General features: G+C 33.9%; 1 protein-coding gene across 2 annotated transcripts; it reads right to left on the minus strand.

The window, feature by feature from the left end:
- Positions 1-2,876: 2,876 nt before the first annotated feature.
- Positions 2,877-19,447, minus strand: LOC110721168 (protein RRP6-like 2). Of its 2 annotated transcripts, none has more exons than XM_021900299.1 (14): positions 18,361-19,447; positions 14,449-14,604; positions 12,764-12,922; positions 12,531-12,614; positions 11,063-11,142; positions 10,926-10,976; positions 7,952-8,060; positions 6,056-6,138; positions 5,881-5,926; positions 5,212-5,299; positions 4,913-5,082; positions 4,326-4,574; positions 4,088-4,186; positions 2,877-3,848 (listed from the first exon to the last, which is right to left on the minus strand). In XM_021900299.1, the coding sequence occupies exons 1-14, from the start codon at positions 19,048-19,050 to the stop codon at positions 3,072-3,074; spliced, it is 2,841 nt and encodes a 946-aa protein (XP_021755991.1). In that variant the 5' UTR covers positions 19,051-19,447; the 3' UTR covers positions 2,877-3,071. The 2 variants fall into 2 exon arrangements, with proteins under 2 accessions (XP_021755991.1, XP_021755990.1); XM_021900298.1 differs by having other exon boundaries at positions 4,302-4,574; positions 18,361-19,446.
- Positions 19,448-23,785: the final 4,338 nt, after the last annotated feature.

Here is a 23,785-nt window from a genome sequence, read left to right on the forward strand (position 1 = left end):
GAAGATAGAGCTAAAGAGTCGCCAACAAGTTTTAGGAACTTGTAAACCAATCACAGGGTGAAGGTTACACCCCTTAATGATCCAAGAGATCGTTAACTCCAATAGGTCTGGAACCATGACTGGTAGTTCGGGGATGAAGGTACAAATCCAACCTAAAAGAGATTGAACCTGCCCTAATAATAGGCCTCTACTTTATTCTTCTCGTATTCATGTGCGCTTTCTGACTAACATGCAATCAATAAGTTTACCCTAAACCTGTTTATCTATGTTGGTTGAATATTAATGCACAAATAAATCTATTATTGACGATCACTTGAATTATAATCAAATTAATCCTAACAAGATTATTAATTATCTTATTAAGCGTGACAAGTACCAATTCCCTTTAAACATGCATAAAAGGTGTGATCAAGCAATAACAATAATATAATATCAAGCAACATAATAAGAAAATTATAACAATTATAACCAAAATCATAGTCATAATCATCATAACAATTATAATCATAATTAAAATAATCACCCCATATTAAAACATAATAATATCAAGATCACAGGCATGACACTAACAAGATTAATAACAAACCCTAGCATGTTAGTAAACCATAAAACACAAAGCTTTAGCCCTAACATGATGATAACATGCTATTAGGAAAGACAATAAAAGGCATCATAGAAATCATAATTGACATTATATTCTTTACCCTAAACATGATACTAGGAACTTATTGTTGTCATTCTAAACATCAAATTAAGAAAAACATCCTAACATGATACTAGGAATCAAAATAACATTCTAGACATGATTTCTATATCATAATAACAATAAATCAATTAAAGTACTTACTTGGATGCCTCGTATTTCTTTCTAATAACAAAATACACACATTAGTAACTTCAAGGAAAATATAAAATCAAACAATTAAATTCAATAATTGAAAAAGAGATTTGGGACCAAACCCTCAGAAATTAAAACCTTTCACGTCTAGGGCGACGGTAACTTCGAACTTGGCTAGGTGTTTCTAGATCTTGTGAATGCGGAATTTTGTATGAAAAGACTAGTTTAGAAAAGAGATAGAGAAGAATAAGCTTTAGCTTAGAGAGAGAAGAGAATTAGAGAGTTGTTGATGATTGAAAACAAAGGTTTTAGGAGGCTATTTATAGAGAAAATCAGCCGGATTATGATTAAAAAAGAATCAGAGTTTCGAAAAGAATAAAACACGATCGCAGCGCAAAGGCGCCAGACGCCGCGTATGGCGCCAGGCGCTGGTCCTGTCGTCAGAAGCGTGGAAATTTTCCTTAATTTTATAAAATTTAGCCGTACGAGAGGGTAGAATCGTATTTTCCTTAAAAACACTTCTTTTATTCTGATTAAAACTCTAAAAGTCCACTAAAGTCAATTTATCAATGTTAATAAATTAGGAATGAAAAGAACCTTCTAGAAGAACCAATCCTTATCACATTAGGAATGATAATCAATATTAGGCCCTCCTCTAGATCATTGGGCCGCATATAAAGATCAAACCGGGCCCAGTTTAGTAATTTGGTCATAACTTCCTCATTATTCATCGGAATTGGGCTTATAATATATCGTTGGAAATATCTTTTCAAACCTGACCCAATTACACTATTATTGGACCCTTGCCATAGACCAAACCAAACTGGATTGACTGTTTTCTTAAAATAGGTTTTCAAAAACAGAGAGAAAGAAAAGAAATAAAAACCATCTGCAACACTAGACTTTCCACACTTTCACTTCATTCGATTATGATTCGACGTGAAAGGTACTCATCACTGAGTTTGGTTTTGGGGAGACACAAATGGGTGTCTACAATATTATACCACCCATTACATACAATGCGTAAATTGGATAAATATGGTCCATAAATTTAACGAGAACATTAAATTCACCCACTCCGTGTTTATTGGGCTATCGCGCGCGGATGGCTCAACTACTCAGATAAAATCCAATATAATCATTCATTTAAAAAAAAAAAAAACAAACAAACTTCTCATTCTACTTCTAAACTTTAATCATGCTACTTAACTTACCTGTTTAGCACCCGCGACGAACACTAGCACTGACTAAGCCGATCATATCACCAATTTTCCCTAGATCTTTTTAATTTTTTTATTTTTAATTTACTGGTTTGTTTGTAGGGGAAGACCTAAGATCATCAAGCGAGACTCAAAACCCTCTGTCGAATGAGAAATTACAATTTTAAAAAGCGAAGGAGTAACTCGAGTCTGCCCCCAAACCAAACTAATAAATAAATCCTACCTACTTTTCAACGTAGACAATTAGTTAACAGTCAATTCCTTGTATTCACGGCGTTTCTAACAGGTTAAACAACTGCATAAGACACATGTACATTAGTCAGCACTTGATGCCATCTTGTAACGATGCGAGTCCATTTCATATGACAAGTGTTCAATGTATTGTTCAACCTATTTACGCCTTTGCCACGTGATGAACAAACCCTGTTTATCATCGTGATGAATGGGGGCTTCCTCATTGAGGTATCTATAATTGTCGGGTATTTTGGTTGAGTGACCTAAAATAACATGTAACATAAAAGTTGTGAGCCACTCTACCAGTGTCGTGCTATAATGCTTGACATACTTCTTAACACTATGAGACATGGCTTTAAGGATAGCTTAGCCTCGAGAGCATGAAATCATTTGGCTAAGTACTCCATGTAATATTGTAACATACAAAACATAAGTGACGTTCTTACAAGCCCTATGAGAACTTTCAACTGTTCAGCATTCCTCTTTTGCAACTTTATAATATTCGTTGCTTTCAATTTCGATTCTTTCCCACAAAACAATATAAGTATTTAAAATGTTGGCCAATTGTTGGGGATTTGAAGTGATTAAAAAAAAGGATTAATTAAACAAAAAAAAAGGTAAAAGTTTGAATTTCACAGAAGTTGAGTGCATCACATTCATTGGAATTTTACTCTTTGCATTTCTCTGAGTAAACCAACATTTCGTCTAGATTTTACAAATCCAACTATATTTACCACATTATGTAAGCAATAGAAACTAAGGGGCCCTAGGACCCTAATTCACCTAAATGTCACACTACGATTCCCACTGGCTGGGAAAGCCTGGCGTCTTTTACCTTGGGGAAGTAAATCTTCGTCATTACTGCTCCTATCAGTAATGACGCCCTTTTTCTTCCCAGAATGATTGTTATTATCATTAGTTTTCAAGTCTCTCTTTGCAGGTTCCCCAAACTTCACCTCTTTCCTAGCAGCTTCATAATCAAAAGGCTTAAATTGCAAGCCACCAGTGTCTTCAGGATCCTTTTCTTGCTTGCTAGCATGGCTCTGATTCATAGGCTGCAAACATTTCTCAAAACTAGATGATAAATCTGTAAGGGAAATTGGCTCATTATCCTCATCGTCATCCTCATCCAAAACCACTATCTCTGGTTGACAAGCAACTTGATGATCATTAGAATCCGCATGATTTTGATCTCGGTCTAAACTATCAGCTGGTTCTTCGTCACTGGTATCACTGTCCAACAATATAACATCATCTAACATGGTGTTTGACCCTGATTGAACAGGGTGACTTACAGAGGGTAGAACCTCAGAAGCTCTATCTGGCTCTTCACATGCCTGCATGGACCGTTGATCACCATCTAACAATATTACATCTTCTGAAATGCTTCCTAACTTTGGTTCATAGGAGCTCTCCCCAGAAAGCTGAGCATCAGAGGTTCTGTTGGGCTCTTCAGGAGGTTCCTTAGTTGCTGGTTTCAACTCTTGTTCCCTTGAAGAAAATGAATAGAAAGGAAGATTCACAGTAGACTTGATCTGCTCCAACTTGTCTTCACCCTGCAACATGGAAGAATATATGCTGAAGATGGGCAAGTGGAAATGGCCCTCGTGGATCAATGCAAGGAGGTTATGTACAGTTAGCCAGGGGTGTATAATCACATTTCAAAGGAATGAAAGGATATTAAGTGAATAAGATACCTTATACGAGGTAAAAAAACATGGAAAAAGACAAATAGGCCACATAATAACATACATACACATTACTACATTATCTTAAAATTATTTTGGCACAAAACCTTTTTAAAATCAGTTTTCTTTTTGGAGGCAGAACTTCCAAGAAGTGCACCAAATGCACGACCAGGCTTCTTCAACAGCTGGACAGTAGTTTCGGCAACCTACAAGAAAGAAAAGTAAAATCTTCACAAAAAATTCAGAAGGAAAAATGCATTGATTGCATTTCACATTTTTCTGAACATAAAATCTTTTCTGAACAATGGGCATAAAACTAACATTTTTCTGAATGGAAAAGGCCACCTGTTCTCTCTGAGACTCAAGAGTAACACTACCATTAGTGCCTTTTGTTATATTTCCGTTCTGAAGGTTATCCTTTACCAACACTCCATCCTTCCTTGGTTTGGGATCATGGACAGTAAGCTTCAAACCTGGATCTTTCAACTGCAGATGAGCTGGTGCTTGTTCATGCTGGCTACCATCAGAACCTTCACCGATACTACCAGTCTGAGCTTCAGAGATATCAGTCCCTGCATTATTCAATTCAGGTGCCTGAAATGAAACATGACGTCACAAAACATGACAAGAAAATTTTCAAGGGCACTTAATTTCAAATAAACTAATTCTCCATTTCTGCACAATGTATCGAGTTACTGACCATTTTTTCCTTGAAACAGTTAGATCAAAAGCCCAGCCAATTAACAACTACTAACAAGACAGTTCAACATAATGATAACTATAGTAAAATCAGATTTTAAAGTGATAACTACCAGTCCGATACTACCAGTCAGCCTATGAAATTGAGAATTCAGTCATTTTTTATGAAATTGAGAATAATACACGCACGCACGCATGCATGCACATGTAGTCTTCTATTACTACAAACTCACCATCTGAATTCGAGCTTCTTTCAATTGCTGAGCTACGGCTTCAAAAGACGAAGCGTTCTGAACCGCATGCCTAATGATATTGACCACAGAACCAAGATTGCGCTCCACATATGGGTGCTTAGACTTCACCAAATGTCGTAATTTGCTAGTAGTCAGAGGCATCTGCTTGGCTTTTCCATTAAATAAAATAAGTTAAGAATGACAAAGTCACATACAAATTCCAAGCATAAGCGTAGAACAAACAAGAACTGAGCAGAATGGTAAATATCAAAGCATGCTTTTAAAGGGCTTTCAAATACCTATTTCCAATAGTACTTTATTAGGCAATATATAACCAGTGCTTTCATCCTCAGCACGGGCAATAGCATCCCTCCAATCACAGAGACCCTGCGGATAGATATCAAGTTAGAATCAGTGATAACAAGAGGTGACAACATGCTCTTAATATATTAGAGGGTTTTAAATTTTAGATAGGAAAGAAGTGAAAATTATCACAATTAATTAAAATGGAACTTTCTGAATGAAAAAAAAATTCCAATATGCAAGAATGTGAAAATTTTTATATTGGCTCATGCAAGGCAGTGCAGCAGCAGATGACAAAGCTTTGCCTTTAGCACTCTTTTTCACAATGTCAGACATAGGATAAAGAACAAGATATGATTGGTAAGGAGCTACAGCTAACTGACTACAAGACATTGTTCTATAATGAGTATCTTTTACAGGACACTAAAAAGAGGGGGGAGGGGAAGGCCTAGACTTCAGATTTGGAGCTTTCAAGGTATTATCAAGAGTCACTCTTCACTGATTCACTAACCTTAAGGGTGTTGATTGGTACTTCAATATAATGCATGATGAAAGCCCTTTAGAAATTAATATTCAAACATAGAAAGCCATACAATTCACATTACACAAGTTCAGAATTAAATTGGCCGAAAATGACATCAAATTCCTATACTAATCATACTTACAGCGACAATGGATAGCTGCTGAGCATTAAGATTAGCTGCCTGCACACTGTTCATCAACATATACAATAATTAAGCTACCAAAGATCAAGTACAATATTACTTTTCAAAATCAATAGCTTAACCAGCAAGATCTGAAAAGGTGCATCTTTTAATGTTCAAACTACAAGAGACTGACCCATATATATAAAGATACGAAGTATCCGTCAAAAGCTCCTTCTCATAAAGTTGCATGCATAGATCATAACTGCGCTGATATACCTGCTCAATTACAGAATCAACATAAAGTTCCACATGAGAAAGAGAAGATTTTAGTACAAGATTTAACAAAAACATGACAACAGACACCAAAGGACTAAAATTGTATCAGAAAACAAAATTCAAAGTAATTTAAGTATTCCTGAAGCCCTAGACCTTCCAACTAACAGAATCCACAAACCCTAATTTAACTCTTCAAAAAAAACTAATGTCAATACATCTAAAAAAAAGTCAAGTATATGGAGTAATAAAAAACACACTTTATATATAGATGGTGGAATCGACTAGCACATACAGACTATATATAACATAATAATTACATAATATGTTGAGGTATTAGGTAAATTAGGAGTTATCAACTTACGATTTTTTATTTTTTTTTTTTTTTGGTAAAAAAGAAAAATAACATGTAATTTCTGATGTACATAACAGCAGAGGTAGATAATAATTAATATTTATAGAGAGTAATTGGGTATATTAATATTGCAAGCAAATTACAAGCATATCTGAAAAAGAGTATTCAACCCAATATGCTTATATTCAAGTTTCACAAAAGTAGCTTGATTAATCAGAAGTGTTATTTGGGATCAATCTAATCTCTACCAAAATCCCCACTAAAAGAGACTAAAAATTGAAATAAAGCTTTTTGTTCATAGATTTCCATCCACCAAAAGTGCAGACTAATACACAGCTGACGATCCACTGGTAAAATTTATCTCTCTAAAGCTTCAATTTAACATACCAAAAATGTAACAAGCCCCTTATCTAACATCAAGGTAGATAACAGCACTAATCAACTGAGATAAATAGATAATACAAATTTTAGCGACAAATTCTTGTCATGATCAACGTTGGCTCTAAGAGACCACTTCACTTCCCTTTTAATTGATATGCCATTGAAAAAGTTAATAACACTTTAAAATCGAATTATAAAGAACAGGACCACTTTTAACAAGAAAAAGTAAAATAACTTTTTTGACAACCTTGTAAGATGGCAGGAGCAAATTTTTCCATAGTACAGCAGCCTATAGACTAAAATACTGGTTGGAAAATGCAAATCAATGAAAATATTAGAAAGGTATGAGAAAAGTGGTGTTGTAAGAGAAGAAAAATAAAAATATAGTTGTATAGAGTTTTATAAGAAATGAAGAATAATACTGATTTAAAAAAAAAAAAAAAAAAAAAGATCGAGTAGAATATTGTTAATTAAAAAAATTGAATAAATAATTCTGATGAGTGGAATGTTGCAACTAAAGTGGGAAAAGGTAGAGTAAATGATTTCAATTAGGAGGGCCATAAAGCCTATAAGGGGGTGTTTGGTTCGCGGAATATAGGTATGAGGTATAGGTTTATAATGACTAAATCTCATAACATTTGTTTGGTTGTCAAAAGTATGAATTTAAAGCCCATACCTCAAACCTCATGAGGTATGGGGTTTAAAAACCTTTGGGGGGAGGTGGGTTTGGCACTTTGGCCCATTCCATTCCCTTAAGTCTCAAATACATGGTATTAAGGGGATGAGATTCCATTCCAGAATTGAACCAAACATATGGTATTAAGTATCAAGTTCCAATCCGATACCACCATTCCTGATTCCAAACCCATACCACTCTGCGAACCAAACGCCCCCTAATGGAATTAAGTGAAGTAAGACTTTGAAACAACCACTATAAGGTAACAGCAGAGGAAGTGCCCACTAAAAATAAATATTGATAAGAGCTTAAGAATATAACACTAAATCTTCAAACAATTCCAACAAGTAACTAAATGTAGTAACATAATAGCATCATAGTGTACAAAATTAAACAAGGCATACCTCTAAAAGAAGCCCTTTAAGATTTTCAGGATCAGTACTCTCTGAGAGCAGCCTGATCCTCATTAAATCATATATATATAATAAGTAGTGGGTGTCTTCTCGAGCATACCTGTGACAAGTAATTAATGTAACAGTTATATGCACAATCACGTAGATAATACAAAGGTAAATAATTGAAATCAAAGAGAGAAGCAATATAAAGTGATGCAAATCGTCTCAATGGAATCTACATGATGCTGCCTGTAAATTATAAAAGGAAAGGTAGCCTCTTTGCACCCATGATGGTTTTTTTTCACCCTTTTTTTCCTATATAAGTTTTGCACCCATCATATGAGTTACAAAGAGACTAAAGTCATTCCTAAATGATAATTTCAAGTGACTAAAATATCTATTCCAATGATGCTAGAAGTTTTCCACCTTGATCCACAGAAATAGAGCCCCAGAGACTATGAGACATTCTAGTAACTTAAATATATAGGGAATCATCAGTGTTAACAGAACAAATACGAAAAAATCAAAAAAAAAATAAAGTTATAACTTTTTGGCTACAAATTTGCTTTGTGACGTTTTAAGAGTTAAGGAAAAGTTGTGGCATAATGCTTTAAAGCAGAAGTTGTGGCACAATGCTGATAGGCAATTTGAGTAGTAGTTGAAACAGAATTGCAGTAAAATTTTCAGGAGTTTCCTTACTTCCCCAGCCATGTAATTTGTTGAGACAGGAAGCATCATTATGGACTAAGGCAGCTAAGGCTTTCAAGACCAATTGGAGAGATTAGAATATTTAAGTAAATTTGTAATTAGAATATTAACATTAAGATGATCAAATAAAATGTATAATCAGATAAGGAGATATACAAAAGTATACCCATCAACTTTATAAACAGAACTGCATCAAAACTCAAAAGTCATGTGGAATTACCGACTAAAAATATAGGCAAGACATTAAAATTCTATAACTAAATTTACACATTCAGTGGCCAGATCTAAGATGTTTTCTCCTGATTCCATAGCACATAATTCCACCACTGGTGTCTATTAATGGAATCTGTTCACATGCCTTGTACTTGGGTATTATGTATAATATCTTAGCTGGGTATACATTTTCCATGCCACTCATAGTCTGATATGGTTGTGTGATCCCCACAGTTGGGTAAGGTTGTGTAAGATCACCCATAGTTGGGTCCTAGGTATGTTTAAAATAAATTTTTTCCTTTCACTTTATTTCCAACTTGAGGCTATTCTCATATTTGCACTCTTTATCAACTGTAAATATACAAAATTTTCATATAGGAAAAAAAGGGTGAAAATATTTTATAAACAATTCATTTATATTAAAAACTACTACTTCCATCCTCAAATAATTGTCTTGCTTAAAATTTGGTCAGTCCCCAAATAATTGTCTTTTCACCTTATATGAAAAATTCCGCTCACCTAACTCATTCAACCCATGTGATGTAGGCCCAACCACTAACTATCTCGCTCACTCTCTTTCTTCATATCCCATGTGATGTTGGCCATGCTATAGACTACGTATTCAACAGATAAATTAGAACAGAAAACAGAGGAAAATGGAGGTAAAGCTTGGATCTTTGATTAATATTCAAACTACGGCTACGATGGAGAAAGACTCTACCTTGGAAGCTACTCTACTATTCTACTGCTACTTAATATTACTTCTCTCAACATAAGTCTGCACTATTACATTCCTCTTCCTTTCAAACCAAGCTCTATCCTACTCAAGTAACCTAATCATTAAGAGTTTTGTCCTGTTCTGCGCCAGGTGAATGCAGTCCTTTATCCTCCATTCAGTGGAGAATTCCCTTGTTTGTCTTCTTGTGACAGCTTGTGATTGTGCACCTGCCCCTTGCCTTGTTGTTTGTGCCTCCTTTCATACACTCGCACAGCCTGCTGAGGTGATTCCCCCCAATTCATCGCAGGCCCCTCCACTAACTCTTCCTCCCTCAATCAATATTTTTTTTATTCTTACTTTCCACCATCTACTAAGGATAAGTTTATCCCCAAACCCAAACTCAAACACCACACTCTGTCACGTCAACTTTCCCCCAATTTTAAATAATTTTTTTGTTATTTAGACTCATACCAAACTTTCTCCAATTTAACACATTATCACAAGACTCACTCCAAACTCATATACCCTCCTAAAAAATATCAACACACATTATTAAAATTTCAACAGCTTTTTTGAGCTAATGAGTTGGCAGCTCGTCATTGGCCAACAAAACAAAATCAGAATTCTTTATCATTTTATAGTCTTAAGATGACTCGATACTACCTAATGTCTTGCACCACATTATTGCAAAAAAACACATAATCTTGTATGTGAGTCTTGAGTCAAGACTCCACTCAAGGACTCACCAATAAACTTACCCTAAGAAAACTTGCACTACTCTACCAATTTACTGTAAATATGCATGCCTAAGCCTAAGAGGAAAATAATTTAAGGACATAGAATGTACTAATTAATGTATAAAACATATACTTCCTCTGTTACTTGCAACACACCTTTTTAGTACGCTATTTGAGGAAGTGATTAAACTAAGTAAACGGATGAATGAAGCAAAAATATTTAAACCATAGCAACTTATCACTTTCTTCTTATCGGTGGTAAAATTTTGTCAATTAATTTGTCCATTTACCTAGTTTAATATCTTTCTTTCTAAAATAGTGTGTTGCAAGTAACTAAAGTAGAGGAAGTACTAATTAGGTACATTAACCCTCCACCACCCCCACCCCCACAAAAAAAAAAAAAAAAAAAAAAAAAAAATCCAAACTGGATGGCTAACAAACTAACAGACCTTTACACCTTAGACAATTCACTGATATCAAGGTATTTTCATTGATATCAAGGTATATTCATTGCTCAGATGAGGCATAGTTTCATGGGTCTAAAGTTCAATAGTGTAAACTGCAACTTTTTTCAAAAAAACAAGTTGCACAATTATTAAGCATCTACCTTAGCATCTCACGAGGAAGTGGACGCAACCTCCAATCAGCATTCTGGTATCTGCATGAGATTTTAGTAACCCATATCAACCTTCAAATCGAATATTGTTCTTATAAACAGAGGTCAACAAAGTTTGAAATAATTACTGTTTATTTGCAGTAACTCCACAAAAATGTTGGAGAAGATGTTCCAGGCTATGTCTCTCCATTTGTAACACTCGAGAAGCCTTAAATAAAGTCAAAACCATGTTGTATTAGACAATACAAGAGACCAAAATAGCATGAAGAAGAAAAATGATAGCTCACTTTTTATTTTGCGCTACACAAATGCATTCAAAACAGGGAGAAGCTTAGCAAGTCAAATAAAGAAAAAAGTAACCGTAATTGAGTACATGATAATATTGTTGACATGGCACATTTGACCAGAACTTTTTACATTTGTTAACACTTAACAACATGTCCATCAAAAAATCACTATCCTCCCCAACAGGAAGATGAGAGAAATTCTTTTTTTTTTTTCCAGTCTAAAGAATAAGCCATAAAACCCACATTATCTCTCCAATTCTACTTTAGTGATATGCATAATGAAAAGACATAAATTTTCATTTCAAAGAACTATGATAATGCTTACAAAAGGCAGTATCAACAACTTGTGCATAAGATTTCATCTGTTTGAAAGCAAAATCAACAAGGTATGAAATTTAAAACAAACTGTAGTATCAAGTCTGATCTAAACTTGTTCTATAAGTAGTTCACATAATTAAACCAATAAAACAAGATACAAGTGCAAATAAAGGGATGACAAAAATGTTCAAAATTATGGATGATAGTTCCTATGACAGTAAGAAAAGGAAGGCAAGCTATACACTATGGCCCTGTTCTTGCAATAATAACATTCAGTAAAATATAGAATAAGTATATATTCAGTATAAACATATTGGTGAATTAGTAATATATAGATTTAGTATAAACATATTTTAGGTCAGTAACAATAATAATATCCAGTAAAATTTATATTTAGTATATAAACATATCGGTGAATTAGTAAATATAAGCAAAAACCAGGTGTAGATAGAAATATTAAACTTGATCAATAAAATAAATTTTAGGTCAGTAAATAAAAACCAGGTGAATAGAACAGGGTCTATGTAGATATGAGATTAAATATAAGCAAAACAAAGGTCTTTAACTCTCCTGATTGACAAACCTTCAAATTATACCCAATCCAAAATTAGAGGATATTTTTTCAAGTAAATGTATACTTCTTTTGATAAATTTGTTTCTAATTTACACAATAAGCAAGGACTGCAGATAAAGAGAACCACCTCCCACTCTTGATGACCAACATATATGAGATGAACTATAATTAATACAAATGAAACCAACAAATCGCAAAACCACAAAGATGGATAAATTTGCAAAGACACTGCAACTAATCCCTACTCAATAAGAAATCCAGTAATTTAGTTTTCGTCACAGATAACCCAGAAAATATATGTAATATATATACATCAAAAAACAGGAGTTATTTGTAAAAAAGAGGGCATCTTAGAAAAAAGGCTAAAAACCCAAAATTCAAACACATAACTGAACTGCTGAACATTCTGAAGCATACCTGTCCTGTATCAAATAAATTGCATACATAAATGCCAAAGTCTCTTTGAAGCCATGCAATATCCCTGTCAGCTCCATGCATAACCTACCAATTTGATATATCCATCATGGTACAGCATATACATAAATTTTATAAAAGAGTTAAGACACCCTGTCCCCGACTCCCCATGTACAAAATCCAAGAGCATATCATAGATGATCATTTAAGGGAGAAGAGAACGTGAAACTACAAACCTTTTTCTTTGTAGGATCCTTGAAGATTTCCCTTAAGTATGGACCAATATGAATTCTCAACTTCAAAGTATCAACAACAAAGTCTTCAGTTCTAGTAGATATTTGCATTAAACAAGTCAAACCTTGAAAAGACCGATACTGATTATGCTCCAAATCAACCTAAAGAACAAATATGTTACATTTTGTTTAAGGGGAAACAAATATGTTACATAAATAATCGAAGTATATACAATTTGTCAAGCAATTATGCACAATAACAAGCCAAGACAGCTAAAGTGAAAACGGCCGAAAAGACACAATTTAAAAATTTAAAAAAAAAATAACAAAAAAAAAACTCACATACATATCAATAAGCATGTAGAGTGCACCTTAAATACTCCCAAAATCATCAATTGTTCTCATTTATAACCTTAAGTCCAAAAATGTAGCTTTCGCCAATGATTGTCACAATAACAAAATTGATGTGTTGGTCTCACGATGGAGATATGGTTTACAAGGATTTTTAAGTGCTCATAAATATTGAAAAGTAAATAGGCTCGACAAAAGTGCCATTTCAAAGAATATTACAGTAGTATTTGATTGCCATGTATGTAGTATTTACAAGTGTTGTGTCAAAAATACATACATATATATATATATACAATAAATACAACTCCCTCCGTCCCAATGAATAAAGTTAAAAAAAGTGAGGGTATAATAGTCTATACATACTATCTAAAAATAGAAACAGGAACAATATTTTGGTATTCCAAAATAGGAAAACTGGAATTATAATATGGGACAGAGGGAGCACCAAGTATTATTGGTCCTCCTACTTTGTAACCTTTGGTCAGACTGTCAGAGTATTTAGAAACACTTTAAAATTTAAAACACTTAATACCAAATTTCTATTGTGACGAAAGCAATATGGTCCATGACCAACGCATCAGTACTGTAATTGCGAAATTGCGACTGTTATTGCAATCATGATCAAAACTGCAATTTCAAACCATCCTCAGTGTTTCAAACATTCAAACATTACCCCCTAGATTACTTTATTTTGGACTTTTACCTCCTTTATGGAGAAATACAAATTGTGGCCAGTTCTTACATGCTAAACACATTATGGATAAATGCAGCAGAGAGAACAATAGATTAGGCAAAAAGATAACAGGTGCTTTACCATTATAAAAAGAATGGCCATTTTATTTGTTAGAAAATATAAATTTTTAAACCAGTTTCCTTGGGTGACATCTAAGATGTCGGTGTGGCTAAATTCAGATTTTAGGCAGTAATATGACAAGCAATACAAGTGCTTTTTTTGTCAACCAAGGAGAAAGGTTAAGGACAGTATCATTTTCTTGGGAGACGGACACAAAGAGGGCGATTCTGCTTACAACTGTTCAAGAAAAGAAAACAAATGAGTAGAAAAGAACTTCTCATTTTCATGCCTTCATGGCAGAACCATTTTCTTTAATTTCCTAGGAAGAGGAATTTAGCCATAAGAAAAAAAAAAAAAAAAAATTTGTTATTGCCTAACCATCTTCAAGGATTCATCTTCTTTACCAATTATCATACTAGTATGGCACTTTTTTTAAGAAACCAGCTCTCTAAACAGCAACACAGTTTAGAAATTCTAAGGGAGTCTGCTAGGAGGAAACAGATACTAAAGCATCCAAGGGTACTTTGTGAAAACATATACTTACCGCAATTTCATTTGCACTCCGTAGTTTAGCAGCTAACTCCTTTAAATCCTTGACTTCTTCAACCATTTTAAAGGGAGTAGATTCCAGAGGCGGCGGCATCACTGGCTCAAGACTCTCAATATTACAATCCACAAAATCGTTAACCGATAGCTTTTCCTGCAAAAACAGAAATAAAAAAAGATTGATTAACATATTTCAATCAGTTTTTTTACAGGTAAAATAGAAATCTAAATAAAGGGCAAACAAAGCAATGTCAGGTGTATACAAAAAGGATGGCTAAACTTAATATATACCATGTCCCCATACATTTAAATGTCCCCACTCTCCCATAACAAGAAAACTATAAACACATACCAAGTTCTCAATCTACAGACTCATGCATGCTCACAGAGCTTAAGTAAAATGTTCAAATCCTTACAGCCTAGATCCCTAATTATTCTTCTTCTGCTTAACGCCTTAATCCCATTAGAGGGGTCAGTTACAAGAACTGAATGAGGACTTCCCAAAAGGTAACCTATCCTAATACTACTCTCAATCATTGTGGCTCATGTCAAGTGATGCAAAGTTTTACACTGGCTGTCACTGGCCTACCGTAACCCTCCTCCTTTATCTAGGCTAAGGACTGGCAGAGTTTAGATCCCTAATCACTAAAATCACCAAATTTAAATTTTTCACTTTTTGCAAACAAAATATACTACTTAAATAAATGAAAAATAAATAAATAAATAATGATAATAATTTTTTTTTATAAAAAAAATCAACTTCCATAAACAAAACATCCAGAAACACAAAGATACCTTATAGCAAAAATTGAATGAGGTAGAAAATTTAGAACAAATCCCATACACCCGGGTACACACAAGCTTCATTGACACTTGACAGAATCAATGTATAAAAAGGCTCAAGGCGCACCAAGGTGTTTTGGAGTACCTTGCGCCTAAGGCGTGCCTCAGAGCGCCTTGGTGCGCCTCATTGAAGTGAGGCGCATATAATAAGAAATAAAAAAAAATTCTGAAAAAAGCTCTTGTTGCGCCTCAGGCTGCGCCTCTGTGCGCCTTAGCTGCGCCTCATTGAAGTCGCCTCACCTAGACCATAAAAGGCGGCATGACCTCTAAAGCCTTGCGCCTTAGGCGCGCTTTTTCAAACACTGGACAGAATAATTATTAGAACACCGCATAAGGTTTTATTGTCAACTGAACCTTTTATATTTCTAGTGTATTTACTGTCTGTTTACCTACACTCTGAACATTCATTCTTTGAATTATACATGACCTCAATAAACACCCTCCCAAGGTAATAAACTTATTTCACTGATACCCATCTAATAATAATTCACTTCTTAACCCATATATGCAAGTACAGCAGTCCATTTTGTAAAAAGTATTGAGTACATCCCAATGATTAGGTGAATGATGTAATTAGGGCTGTGCAAATTTCGGTCTGGACTAGTTTATTGAACCGGACTTGACAGAATCGAACCAGACCGAAGATAACCAGTCCGTTCTTTGGGTTTCAAATTATTCAATTAATTATCAATTCGGTTTCCGGTCTGGCCTAAACCCAACAAAAAACCCAAACCAGACCGAACTCAATATTTGTAATTAAAATGAAATGAACTATAAACTTCCCCAAGAATTCCTTCAACAATCTCCAAATCTCCATACTTTTTTAAAAAATTTTCTCTCCATTTCTTTACCACTTTCTTCTACATAAAGTTGACCATCATCATCAAATAAGGCAATCAGAAAAATAAATCATAACAAATTCCTTCAACAACCCTAAATCTTCCTTGGAAAAGAGCCATCAAAAACCCAAATTAAATACCAACAAAACCCTCTACTCACCTCATAATTATTTATATGCGCATACCTAAACCAAGATTTAACACTGCCTTGAATCTCTCATTCTTCCTTCTTCATCAAGCTAGGTGGCAACCTAAACCTGCGTTGAAGGTATCTGAAACCAGCTGCAAGGTGAGCGAAGGTGGGAAATTGAAGGTAAATTTGAGAAAAATCGAGTTCGAGATGAGGTTGCGTGCATTTGAATGAAAGAATTAAAAAAAGTAGCATGAAGAAGAAGATGAAGTAGCTGTAGGGGAATTTAAGCAATGGTTGAAGGTTAGCATTGGAGGAGAGAAAAAAACCTTGAAAAAGTGGAGAAAATGGCAGAAATGTTAAGTGAAAGCAGAGGAAGGCGGTTGACTTAAAACTGAAAACTTTGAAAAGTACTTACTATCTCATGGAACCGGTCCATTTTGGGGTTTGGACCAGGCTCCGGTCAAGACGGATATTGACCGGTCCGGTCTCCAGTTTTATATTTAATACTATCGGTCTTTGGTTCGGTCAAGTTCTAGACCGGTGCACAACATAGATACTGCAATTCAATACCAAACTTACGAATAATCCTAATCTACAAAGTTCAACTATGCATTTCTAATAAGGCACTATTCTTATCAACCTTCCATAAGAAATTGGTATAACAAAGACTCAAAATGACACTCTTAAGCAATGCATTTTTTACTTATTACTCATCATCACATCAATACCAAAAGAAAATAAGTTCTCAACGTTCCATTGATGGAATTATTCACATCTTAAACAAAAACTAAAAGGATCCACCTAATTTCTCCCACATCACATTCAAGGTAAACCAAAACTAAACATTTACGAAATACATCAAGTTGCATTCCTTTTCATTCCTAACAAGTTGTAAACTAACGGTACCTGGTAGCCATTAGCTTTTATCTTTAAAGTAGTATGTAGCTGTTTAAGCAATGGGCAGCTTGCAACTAATAGTTGTTAGCTGTCAAAGTAGATATTGATAGTATAAGTGCTTGAAAAAGTAGCAGCTGAACATGTATAAGCAACAAGGTCCATATATAATGACTTGTGATACTTCAACTTCAGAATTGCACCAGATAACTGTTTTGATCTAGGAAAACTTACCTAATTAGATAGAGTCAAGTTAACATATTTCATTAGAATTCACCCTTGATAGAAGGGTTTCTTATTTCTTTCTTTAATCTCACTTTTTTTAAAAAAAAATAGATAAATAAAAGAAATTTTGACAATAACTACCAATTAAAGCACGTGTTTTGAAAACAACTAACTATGATAAAAAAAATTAAAAAGAACTACCACAAAGTTTTAAAAAGTTTAAGTACCACTACCACTCTAACAATTTTTTATTAGAATCTCCGACATTTGGGTTTCACTTTTTTACCACTTTTAACCATTATAAAGGGTAATTTAGTCAATTTAGATAGTTATTTTATGACGTAAAGGTAAAAAATGGAACCTATATGCCGAATATTCTAGTTAGAATTGTTAGTATAGTAGTGCTACTTGAACTTTTTACAATTTTGTGCCAGTTCTTTTAAAAAAAAATTAATAGGTAGTTGTTTTCAAAACACGCGCTTTAATTGGTAGTTCTTGACCAATTTTCCATAAATAAACATTGATTTAACTACCTAATCTTTAAATTTATTACATTTTTCTCTTTTGTTTGGCCAAAAATATTTTAATTGTATGACAGAGTAATACATATAATATAATTCACTACCATTAAAGTACAACCTAACACATCATCTCAAGATAAACATTTCATATTAAAGAATTCATTAACCACCCGTCAAAAAAAAAAAAAAAAAAAAAAAAAAAAAAAAGAATTCATTAACCAACATCTGGCAAAACAGGTTCCAAGTAATAGCCTGCCAAAAGCTACAATGGAATCAAGTAGGGAGATGAGTAACAAACAATGTCATTCCTTTCATTTGGCTTATTTTCCTTCATTTGAAAAAGAATTAGGCCACATTAACGGGAACTTGGGCATCATATGTAAATGCATGAAAAATCAAATAATTGAGATAGTAGCCAAATTCATTAAAAGAAGGAAACGGGGGTTAAAACTAACCAATGGGTGAATGAACTTCGAGTCATCCTCACTCTTCTCAAGCCAGACGTGCTGGAACGGAGTATTCGTGTTGTTAACCAATATATTGTACTCCTCCTGCGGTCTCCTAATTGTCGAAATATGAAACGGCACCTTCTGCTTCGGCCCTTCAGTCTTCTTATCCCTCTCCACAACCCGAACCGATGGAGACGGCACAATTTCCTCCTTCTCTCTCATCCCACCAATACCAAGACCCTTTTTCTTCTTCCCACAAACCAACTGAAACCCATCTTCATCAACCAAATGTCTAGCCCTAGCAGCTTCTTCTTCAACCTTCCGTAACCTCGAAAACTCATCCACAGAAACATCAAACTTCTCAATAACTTCATCATTAACATTAACAAGCCAATCATAGGCTTCATCATCAACATCTTGAGGAAATTCCATCTCTTTACCACCCCACAACTGCTTTGCCGAATTAATTTGTTCTAACATTGACTGAGACTTGGCCCCAATTTCATCAATTGGACCTTTAAACTCATCGAAATTATAGTAAAAATGGAAGTCCTTCTCTGAAGGCAAAACCCTAGACGACCCAGAAATCTTCGAAATCGACGAAGTAATTGCGCTGTTTGATAAAGCTACTAATGCTTCTGATTTCTGCTTCAATGCATCGGTCTCAGACTGCAGAGGATCAACCTCCATATTCATCGAATTTGTAAATTAGGGTTAAATTTGGGGGCGATTAAGATGAATCAAATAGATTGAATCGGCATGAAATTAGGGTTTAGGGTTAGGGTTTAAGAGTCGCCGACGACACAAGAAGGGTGGAGCAGAAGAGTGAGAAAGGTGCGACTGAGTTCGTTAGTGTCCGACAGAGAAAAATTGGAAGAAAAAAAAATTAATAATTCCACGTTTTTCTTTTTTTTTTTTTTTGAAACGAATTCCACATTTTTCTGTTTTTAATAGATGGTTTTTTTGTAATAAACAAGTTTTTTATTGGCTTGGAGTGTTTATTTGGTTGACAAGTGTTTTTATGAAAATATGACATTTGTTGAAAATGAAATTATTTTTTCAAATTCAAAAATACTTCGAGGTAACACATTTACATATTTTTAATCCATTTTATAATAATCGGCATATTTTAATTGACACATATGGCAATACACAACTTTTAAAATCATTGATATTTATATTTATAATTATGGAGTATTATTAAGGTATGTAAAAGATTAATATAACGAAAATATACCTAAACGCTAATTCAAAAATATCTCACATGGCAACATATGTTTATTATAAATTGATAAAAGGTACTCTCTCCATCCCCAATTGATTGTCACTTTTATCATTTTGGGTGCCCCTAAATGATTGTCACATGTTTAGATTACACATTAAATTACAATTTTAACCTCATAAATTTTTGTCCTTACGAGGGCTTATTTTACTTTCATATTTTTTGCCCTCTTTAATTATTGGTCCCCTTTGATTTGAAATTTGTAACTATGACTTTCACTCTCTTTCAAACATTTTTAGCTTAGTCATCAATGAAGAAGTAGTGAGGGAGGTTAGTTATGCATTTGCAAATGCATAACAAACACTAAATTATTAAAAAGCACATGGGGATGAGAGAAAGGAGGAGAGAGATGGGTAAGTGAGGCCATTTTTTAAATGTACCGTTGAAAGATTAGATAGTACCATTGACTATGTAGTGATACTATTTCTACCGTAGTGATACTATTTCTACACGTAGGGAGTACCACTGAATGAATATATAATACCACTGCATACATAAATAGTACCACTAAAATGTTCAATGATATCATTTAATCATCTAGTGATACAGTTGATCACCTAGTGGTACTACTCTAAATTCAGAAATGCATTTACGTGAAATGACCCCCATGCCCCTCGTTATGCATTTACTCATACATAACTAACCTCCCTTTGGAAGGCCTCGTCATCAATATGTGTAATGTAATTTTATTGGATTATGTAATTATTTCTTGTAATATTATTGGTTAAAAATAAATCACATGGATTATTAATGTGGTCCCTGATTTTCATTGGTTGTTTGATAAATCACATGGATTACTTTCAATCTTTTTTTTTTTTGGTAAATAATTGGGTTTTAGTTTCCATGTACCTCCTTAATTTCTCCTTAATCTCATGATTTTCTATCAAAAGTGACAATCAAATGGAGATGGAGGGACTAGGGCAAGGGCGAAGGGAAGGGGGGGCTGGTGGAGGCCCGGCCTCCCCAGCCCAGATTTGTTGCCCATATATTAGAGTTTATGCCCCCCCCCCTTAAAATTAGTATATATAATATTCAACACTCAATTATAACAATAAATATACCTTGTCATGTTGGTTGGGTAATGTTTTATTTTTCCAAGTGGGCTAGGTTCGAATCCCATCTCCTAATTAAAACTTCTTATTCAATAAGACAATTTTTTTTTTAAAAAAGTTAATATTCAAAAAACAAGAGGGTCTTTCTTGCAATGAATATCGTCAAAATTCAACTAAGGAGTAAAAAGGAAGATGATTTTCTTAGAGATGTTTTGGTTGTATACCTAGAAAAAGAAATTGTCGTAGATTTTAGTGATCTTTGATTGATGATTTTGCTACTATGAAAAATCATCGAGTACGATTTAACTAATGTTTTTTTGTGACAATAAAATATTAGTACACTTTAATTTTTTTCCATCAATCTTTTGTCTAATAAGTCCGGCCCCCCGGGACTTGAAAATCTTGGCTTCGCCCCTGGACTAGGGAGTATTGTCAAAGTAAATATTTGAATAATGCAAATTCAAATTGTTGCACTTTTTACATAACGAATGTAGTATTTATTTATTTATTTTTTCTGTGCATTATTCTTACTATTCAAAAGCTAATGAACTTCCCAAGGCGCATTGGATAAGATAATCTTAAATATTAAATTGAAATGAACATTAATTATACGACCGACATGTGATTTGGTATGCATTCCCAAAGTAGGTCCCCAAAACTTCGACCCTTTTGGGTTGATTTCTTGGGTATTAAGAAACTTATGTTGAAAGTACAAGTGTATGGGGAAGCTCAAGTTACAATTATTTGCAATTAATATCTAGAGAGAGAAAGTCTTCTTTTTTCTTAAACAAAGTCTTCTTTATTCTAAGAGAAAACCTTTTTTTTTTTTATCTTTGTTCAATGCCTAATAAAATCCCACTAATAGTGGAGTAATCCATGTGAAATTTTTTTAACCACTAAGATTTGAGTATTGTTTTACAACATCCAATAAAATGAAAATACACAAATTGCAAACTCAAGGGGTTTTTTTTTTTTTTTTTTTGACAGGGCAAACTTAAGTAATTTTAAGGAGAATGAAAAAAATATGTCACCCTCATCACAAAATTATCATAGCAAAACGAAAGCCACCATCAATCAATTTTACGCTATCACTCAATACATAATTAACAAACTAAGCTAATTAAAGAAAACAAACCAAAAAAAATCATGGGTAAAGGGTAAGATACGCAACTCAAGTGCTGCGAATTGGTTCTTTTTGAGTAAATTTTTTGGGGCTTTGATTCACAAAAACTCTAAGAGCACCGATCTAGAATTTTTTTTCACCAAATCATCAATGGAAGTGGATGGATTGAGGAGAGAGAAGAAGATAAACTAGAGTTCTTCAAGAAAATTAAAAAAAAAAAAAAAAACAAATCAGAGAAAAAATGAAGAGAGAGAAAGAGGGACATAAAAATTTAGTGGCAGTAGAGAGAAAATATATATTAACTATTAAAAGTGAGAACTTGTAAATTTTGATCCCTTTAATAGTGTGGTGACTATATTAACCCTCAAAATATTTAGTTACAGTTTTGCCCCTTTCTCTCTTACTTACCATTTGCTTTGCCCTCCTCTTATCCATGTGTTTTTTTTACCATTATTCACTTTTCCAGTTTTCCCCCTCTTCTCTCCTCTCTTTTCACGTTCACACGTTTTTCCCCATTTGAGGAAATCCAAAGCAAGGGTTTCGACACCTTCAACAACGATGGCGGTGAGCTTAAAACCACCAACCATCCTTTCGATAATGGTTATGGGCTTCAATTCTTCTCAGCGTTTCCGATTTCGGCGCTACGATTGCTGAAGTTACGAAGAGGCAGAGGCAGATTATTCATCAGAGATGCATGGTAAACTTTCAGATCTAAGTTGTTAAACTCAATCATCAATTATAGATTTCACATCCTAGGGTTCACTTTTAATTTTTTTGTCAATAAATGGACATTTTAGGGTCGATTCATCTATCATTGTCCAGGCGTCAGCTGTTATAGCAAGCTTCATTTTTGGTGTTGATGCTGGTGTTAAGGTTGTGCTCAATGTCGACGCTTTCTCTTTCCTCTTAGGTTTCGTCTCTTACTCCAAGGCTAAGGTAATTTTATTTTACTCTAGTTGTTTTTGGAGGTTGATTGATGAAAATTGTCAAACAATTTGTTCAAATTAAGTTGTCTCTTTGTGGATTTTTGTGTTGATGTAGCAAAGTAATTTCCAAATTTATTTGTCGTTTCCTAGGTGATTGAAGTTATATATGTATTTCATATTGAAATTGAAGAATAGCACGTTTATCAACGCTTTGTTTACGGTGAATTGTCATTTATAAAATGGTAGAGAATGGTAAAATTGAAACTTATGCTTTAGTTTTTTAACAAATGCTTATTAATTGGTGTGAAGATGCCTATTAGGAAATTGATTTCACATTTTGTGATCTACTTTTAACTATTTGGTATTGTCATATGTGAAAGCCCGTCTAATTAAATTTATTTCCTTTCTTTGTTGGTTCTTAATATATTTAAATTTGTTTATGAATGAGTGATAAGAGTAGCTTGATGTGGGTGTCTGGAATATTGGATGACAACTGAAAATCTGAAAATTTGTAGCCAAGCGTGGCCTTACTCCACTTGGTAAAGGCAACCTATAAATCTTTAAACTAAGACCTCCAAAATCCTTGGAAGAAAATAACAAATTTTCCAAGAAATAGCTTTCGACGATCTCTAAGATTGATGTTGTAACACCCTAGAAATTCCTTTCCTTTATATACCTATCTTACTCTTTAAAAATACGATTTAGGAATATTTAAGACATTACCGCCACCGTGAAAACGGCTAAGGCAACTATCAAAGATACACAGCGGAAGACTTAAAATCAAAACCGTTCAAAACAAGTCAACTTAGAAGTCAACCAAACGAAAGTAAAGTTTAAAACTAGCAAACGAAGTCGAATAAAATCAACTTACAATTTGGAACCATTAAAGGCCCTAATTCAAAACCAATCCAAAACATAAACTTTGCGTTAGTCCACATATAAAATAACACTATGAATAGTCAATGCATAAAACACATCGTAATCTAATGGAAACTAGCATGATTCGGTCTTCACTCATGCCCCGTCATGAATATGCTTCAATACCTGA

Source organism: Chenopodium quinoa, unplaced genomic scaffold (assembly GCF_001683475.1).
Source record: "Chenopodium quinoa cultivar QQ74 unplaced genomic scaffold, ASM168347v1, whole genome shotgun sequence".
Taxonomy (NCBI): Eukaryota; Viridiplantae; Streptophyta; class Magnoliopsida; order Caryophyllales; family Amaranthaceae; genus Chenopodium; species Chenopodium quinoa.